Source organism: Lactuca serriola, chromosome 5 (assembly GCF_051521515.1).
Source record: "Lactuca serriola cultivar US96UC23 chromosome 5, Lser_US96UC23_V15, whole genome shotgun sequence".
In the NCBI taxonomy this organism is placed as follows: Eukaryota; Viridiplantae; Streptophyta; class Magnoliopsida; order Asterales; family Asteraceae; genus Lactuca; species Lactuca serriola.
The window spans coordinates 152,694,293-152,701,141 of record NC_136412.1 but is presented as its reverse complement, the minus strand read 5'-3'; the positions used below and the strand labels follow the sequence as shown (position 1 = coordinate 152,701,141).

The window sequence follows — 6,849 nt, the reverse complement described above, 5'->3', positions numbered from 1 at the left end:
TAATCAAAGTGATAACATTTTAGTGTTATAACGTTGGAAATGCAAAAGCAAAGGTGAAACTAGAAAATATCATGTAAACTCAAGTTGAATAATAAAATTGTTTAGACATGAAAGAAAAAAAAAGGAGTGGGTAGGAATGGTGTCACAAGTCCAGGTTGTCTTATGACTCTCCAATATATGGCTGTACTTTAAGGTTATTTAACAACACCCCTTTCAAAGAGTTTCAAAATCTTACGTTCCATTTGATTTCACAAATAATGGAGGCCTTTCTCGAGTTCCAACATCTTAAACAATTCAGCTTAGAAGACATAAAGTCAATCACCGGCGACTTCGATAACAAAAATGTTATTGGAGAAGGCGGATTCGGGAAGGTGTACCAAGGAGTAATCTCTGACTCTAATGGGAAAATCATGGCTGCTTTTAAGCGTCTGAGTAGCAACTGCGGACAGGGAAACCCTGAATTCTTGAAAGAGATATTCATGCTTTCCCGTTACACACATGAAAATCTCATCTCTCTATTGGGATTCTGCGACGAAAAGGGTGAGAAGATCCTTGTGTATGAGCATGCATCTCACGGAAGCCTTGATAGCCATTTGAGTAGCACTACTCTAAAGTGGACGCAACGTCTCAAGATATGCCTTGGTGCTGCAAGGGGGTTGTGCTACCTTCATGATCCCATGGATACACAAGAAAGGGTTATCCACAGGGATATAAAAAGTTCCAACATCCTAATAGATGAAAGTTGGAATGCTAAAGTTTCTGACATGGGACTATCAAAGATAGGACCCGCTAATCAGCAGAACACCTTTCTTGCCACCAACGTTGTAGGTACCTTTTGGTATGTAGATCCCATGTATATGGAGACCAGCATCCTAACGAAGGAGTCGGACGTGTACTCTTTTGGCCTGGTATTGTTTGAAGTATTGTGTGGGAGACAATGCTTTGAAAATAACTATGGTAATTTTCGGAGTTTAGTGCGAAAATGGAAAAAAAACTACAAAGAGAAGAAATTAGATGAGATTATATTTCCAGAGCCGAAGCAACACCTGAACCCGAGGTCACTGGAAATATTTTCAGACATTGCATACCGATGTTTGAATAAAAATCGTGCTGAACGACCAAATATGTCTGAAGTTATGGAAAAACTTGAGATCGCGTTTGAGATGCAAGGGCTTTTTGAGGAGAACCTTGAAGATACGGAACCAGAAATGGACTATGTAGAGATGGGTAAGAGTGCTATGCCTCCTTTGGTCTATAAGTCTGAAGAGGAACTAAAGATGCTTCTCTCCAAAGGAATCTTTGTCAACGAGGGCAAGACGGTAATTAACTATGTCTCCGAACCACTGCTTTAGATTTATATAAAATATACAATATGAACTGTAATTTGTGATTATAAAATGTTAATTATATTATAGTTGAATTTGAGGAATTTCACATGATTAAAACTAAATAATGTTTGTACATTATTCTAACAGCAATATAATGTATTGAACCAGTAACTATAAACCACTCAAATCCACCTATCATAGATCTTTATTTACTAACCAATGTATGTAATTTCCCTCACTTTTAAATGCTGGCGAAATATATGTCCTAATTGCTATAAATCTATAACTTGAAAAAAAAAAAAAATGAAATATTGGCTCAAGAAATCTCTACTCTCATAAATTTACTCGGATACTAATTTGATCTCCTTTAATGGACAGTGGTTTTTGTTAAATAAGAATGGAGAACACTGTGAAATGATATCGGCAGCAGAATGTTTAATTCCAATGGATGCTGTAATTTCTGAGGGTACTAATTACGATCGAAATAAATCAAGGTTAGTTGTGCTCCTTTTTCTTTTTTTTTTTTAAGCTGTTTAGAGTATTTCATGATTATATACTAATGTATTCTTTGTCGCATCTTCTTGCATGCAGATTTAATGTGGAGTACAATAGACCGTATTGTAAGAAATTCAAAACACATGTCAAAACACAATTTTTGTCTCCACATATCACATACACAGTAAACCTTGTGTTTGACTTTTACCAACAAAAGAACGAGTATGTACGCCTAAACCTCTCCTTCAAATTGCCTGGGGAGACAAATTATTCGACTTTGTACATAGAAGATACTAGAGATGATGGATGGTTGATGGTTGAATTATATCAGCTTACTAGTGAAACCAAAAATTTTGATTTTGAAATTATGTTTGACAGCTATCACCAGTTAGTAGTAGAAGGCATTGAGCTTCAACCAGTGGAGAGAGTAAGCTGACAAATAATCATTTATATCATTTTATTACTGTTGTTAATATTAGTCTTTCAAACCTACTTTGAAAATAAATCACAGGAAAGAACATTTTAATATAAGTGAACCCTATCTATAGAAGTTATTTAATTTGGAGAAGAGTTTTCTTCCATAATCGTTCAAAATCTAAAGTGTACGTTTTATAGGTGGAGCATGAAGTGTTAGAGGATGAGGAGGTGCATATACAAACCATATCCAATCCAGACTCATATTGGGAACAATTATTGCCAACTGATTATGAAGAGATAATCAAGTTGTCAAAAAACAAAGACGTGCAATGGACAACAAAAAAGGAACTGTACTCTACTCTTTGTAAAGGCTTCCTAATTAACAATGGTAAAGAGGTATAACTGATACAGAAGGGTTATTCCTATCATTTTTGAGAAGTTCATAATTAATCACTCAATGCTCATATATATGTAGTTGTTGTACGCATATGAATTATCCTGAAATATCCTAAACAGGTACTTACGTACCCATATGCTTATTGATTAACAGTGGTTTTCTCTTGCAAAAGAGGGGAAGAAATGTCATATGATTTCATCAAGGGTGGTTTTGGATGAGCGGCAGTTGAATTGGTGGCCTTTCCCCCAATCAAGGTTATTTTCTCCATCTCCTAGCTAGCTGTTTTCTTGTAGCAATGTCTTCAACGGAGTTATTAGGTGACTGGATCATATACTACACAATTGTCAAAATCAGCTTACGTACCCTTTGTGTTTCTCTATATTTTATGAAAATTTCAGCACTCATTATGAAAAAATCAAGACGTAATGGAACCGACATACGTGCATGGTTAATGTTTTCTTCTGCTTCTAGCATTTAATTTTGTTAAACTCCTTTTCCAGATTTGGAGAAGTGGCTGTTAATCCAGATGAACGCATGAGGTCATTTATGATTGTCGGCAACTCCAGAATTCTGTCAACTCAAACAACATATGCAATTTACCTTGTTTACAAATTACAAGGAGACCTTTATGCATTTGAGCCTCCTGTGAAAGTCACTGTTATTGATAATGCTGTTTCGATTGAAGGTTTTTCATATGAGAAGGATTATTCATGGTATATCTATTTACTTAGCCCCCAAACGCCAATCATTAGACGAAAGACGTATCAAAACACACACAACCCGTCAATCAGACCCAAAATGGCAGGCCGTCCACAAAAAAGGAACGATGGTTGGATGGAAGTACAAGTATGGGAATTTAGAACAAGTAATGACACTCGATGGATTCGGACATGTAATGAATTGACTTTTCTCACTCCCAGTCGGCGTACAGGGCTTCTTATGCAAGGCATTGAGTTTAGACCCATATAAGTTTTTTTGTTTATTACTGAGCCTGAGTTAATTGTAATAAATTCAAATATTTATGATTGAGCATAAAACTCAACAACTATACCTATGCAATTAGAAATAAGATACCTATAATATATCTAATACTCAAACGTTGAAATTGGTCAAAAATTGTAAAGTGTTTTATTGGCTAAAGATTTTCTCTTGATGGCTTTTTCAATAATTGACCTAAAATACATGGGTTTTTATAGACTTTTGCCCTCAGTATAATTTATTTTAATATCATTAAGTATAGCAACTTGCCTGCATATTCTCATTAATAAAAGCTATACATTCAGATAAAATTGTTCTAAATCTCAAAAGATTAAATAATTAATAACAAATGTCAACTCTTGAGTTGGCAGATTTCCTAACAGTACGTTTGTGGATGGGTGTATCAATTATTGATCCAAAGAAAATAGCAGAAAAATTAAGAATGAGAAACCATACTTGGGATTTCAAGTGCAATTCTTAAACAAATGAGATCATGAGCTGCATCATTAAAAGTTCAATACGTTTCTTTGACTTTGGTCATTAGATATTTAGCAACCGAATGTAAACATTTATTGAAATTAAATTCCTTAAAAAATATGAACTTAATAGTTGGAAAATCGAATGTCGATCTCTTTAACAGGAAGCACAATAATTATACATCAAGTGGGCAGAATAAAATAAGAGGCCCGTATATACTAGAAGTTGTACAACAATGGGCTAGCCTAAAAACAAACCTAGAGAGCATAATATAACACCACATGTAAAACTGGATTATAACAAGACGACACATGGCATAATTTAGATGCAAATACAGTATACATTAACATGCCCCACCAGTTTGAGTGGAGGAGGTCGCATGTCTTCTCCCACTCAAACAAGTATGAAACTCAAAGAATAGTGAAAATTGTAGACCTTTGGTGAAGATGTCGTTGTAATGGTTTTGTAGGGGAACATGGAGAAAAAGAACATGGCCAATGGTGACTATGTCTAGGACAAAATCAATGTCAAACTCGATGTCTTTGGTTCTTCTGATGTTGGACGGGGTTCGCCAACATATAAATGGAACTGATGTTATCGTAGTAGACAATATTGGCAGTATGTAGAGTTATCTGAAGTTCTCTAAGAAGATTATGTAGCCAAGTTGTCTCAACTACAACTTTACCAAAACCCTATTCGCCTTCAGTGTTGGACGGAGATACTTTGTGTTGTCTCTTGGAAGACCAAGAAACGAGATTGACCCTAGGAAAATACAATAGCCTAATGTGGATCTTTGAATCGTCTGACATCCATCCTAATTTGAATCATAATATGCTTTAAAAGTAGATGTTAGAGATACATATAACTGGAGGTCGTGATTAAGAGTACCACAAATGTAACAAAGTATGCGTGTGAGAGTCTGAATATGAAGCTCTTGTGGATCATGCATATATATAGGAACATAGGTTGAAATGCAAGAGAAATATATGGTTGAATGAACGTCAAGTGCCCTGCAAAGTTGCGGTATATGGATAGATTAGAAACTCGATCACCCACTACCAAGTTTTGACATCTTATCAACAGGAGTATGACACTTGTCGTAATATGATATATAAGTAAACTAAAGAAGCTCAATGTAGTACTTATTTTGAAAAAGAAAAATGTCCGTAGAAGAATTGGAGACAAAAATCCTAAGAAAATAGTTCAACGAGCCAAGATTGGTCATATCAAACTCACGACGGAGAGAGTATATGAGTTGACAAAGTAATCCTAGGGATTACGCAGTAAGGATAATGTCATCAACATAAATTTACAAATAATTTGTCTCTTGTCCTTGTTTTAAAACAAATAAAGACGGGTCAATTTGCGGTGCTGAACCTCAAGCATTTATTGTGTGACTGGAAAAGCACTAACATCAGACCCGGGGAGCCTGCTTAAGTTTGTAGTCAGACTTATAGAGTTGAAAAATGTGATATACTGCATCGGAGTCTATAAAGCCAAGCTTCGATCCATATACATTGTCTCAGTTAGGTGACCAGGCATGTATTCTTGACCTCGAGTTATGTAATAGGTCAATGATATAAAACGATGATGTTGAGGATGGTTGTCGTTTTGACTACCAGGTAGAAAGTCTCGTAACAGTCGATACTGGTTGCTAACTTTTTCCATTTGCAACCATACGAGATTTAAACAAACTAAGAGTACTATCGGCATGCAATTTTGTTTAAACAACCACATGGAATGGAAAATGTTGACCTCTTCATGGCAGGGTACGAAAAATAAATAATAATTTCACTTCCTGGTTGAACTAATCTATAGCACAGGGAAAGGGTCGAATCGATAGGGACAAAACCTAAAAGTCAATATATCTTTACATAAGGCACATACTAGTCAAAGGTAGAAAAAAAATAAAAGGGGGTTTTTGTTTCATAATTTATAAGTAAAATAACAGTGAAATAAAACTACTAAAATTCAGTTGTAAAAAGCGAATTTAGTTCTACTATGATTTTCCTAATCATGAAATCAACAGAAACATGGTTATTTTAGATGTGTTTTATCTAACTTAGTACTGAAAACTACTAACAAGCTCTAGTAAGTTCTCTTTTACATAGTTAATTAACCAAAACAAGCTCTACAGTTAATCATAACTTTTTACTAACCTAATTAAACAAGCTTTTAAGCAAGTCATAAAATAAGCATTATAATATATGTAAAATTCCCAACAATATTCAATACTTCTCACAAATTCGGAAGTTTAAAAATATGAAATTTCAGTTTAGAACAGAGTCGAATCCAAACATGGAACTGATATGTTGTTACTAGTTACTTGTTACCAGTTTATCAAAACAATTACGGATGTCAACAACCGATTAACTAGATTGATTAAATCCTAAATTAGGTGGTCAAGCTAAAGATAACTAAAATCAAAGATTCATTAAGCACAAAACTGAAATATCTAGATAGAATCACATAATAAAAAAACCAAGCCTAATGATTGATTACATAAAACATACTGATCTTGCAAATCTAAAATCTAGGGTTTAGCCAGACATGGCTAAAAACGAGTCTAGAACAATAAAAAGAGACATTAAATAGCTAAATATTACTAAACTAAATTAAAGAGAGGATCCAAAACCATTACATCTTCAGAAATTTATGAAAAAGTGCAGAAATAACCTTCAAAAGTCGTCTATAGTCATTTGGGAACGTCAATGGTTTAAACTGATAAGTTAAGAGGTGTTTATATTCAATCCAACA

General features: G+C 34.5%; 1 protein-coding gene across 1 annotated transcript; it reads left to right on the top strand.

Annotated features, from left to right (window-relative positions):
- The first annotated feature begins 202 nt into the window (after positions 1-202).
- LOC145053118 (uncharacterized) lies at positions 203-3,832 on the top strand. Its single transcript, XM_079001106.1, has 6 exons — positions 203-1,319; positions 1,707-1,822; positions 1,920-2,250; positions 2,439-2,636; positions 2,791-2,891; positions 3,138-3,832. Exons 1-6 carry the CDS (start codon positions 258-260, stop codon positions 3,604-3,606), a joined length of 2,277 nt encoding a protein of 758 aa, XP_078857232.1. The 5' UTR covers positions 203-257; the 3' UTR covers positions 3,607-3,832.
- The last annotated feature ends 3,017 nt before the right edge of the window (positions 3,833-6,849 follow it).

Bases quoted from the DNA above. Each gene is read 5' to 3' on its own strand.
- LOC145053118 (XM_079001106.1), top strand. From the start codon at position 258: ATGGAGGCCTTTCTCGAGTTCCAACATCTTAAACAATTCAGCTTAGAA. The intron at 1,823-1,919 runs GTTAGTTGTGCT...TCTTGCATGCAG, and splicing joins TACGATCGAAATAAATCAAG to ATTTAATGTGGAGTACAATA. The intron at 2,892-3,137 runs GTTATTTTCTCC...CTCCTTTTCCAG, and splicing joins TGGCCTTTCCCCCAATCAAG to ATTTGGAGAAGTGGCTGTTA.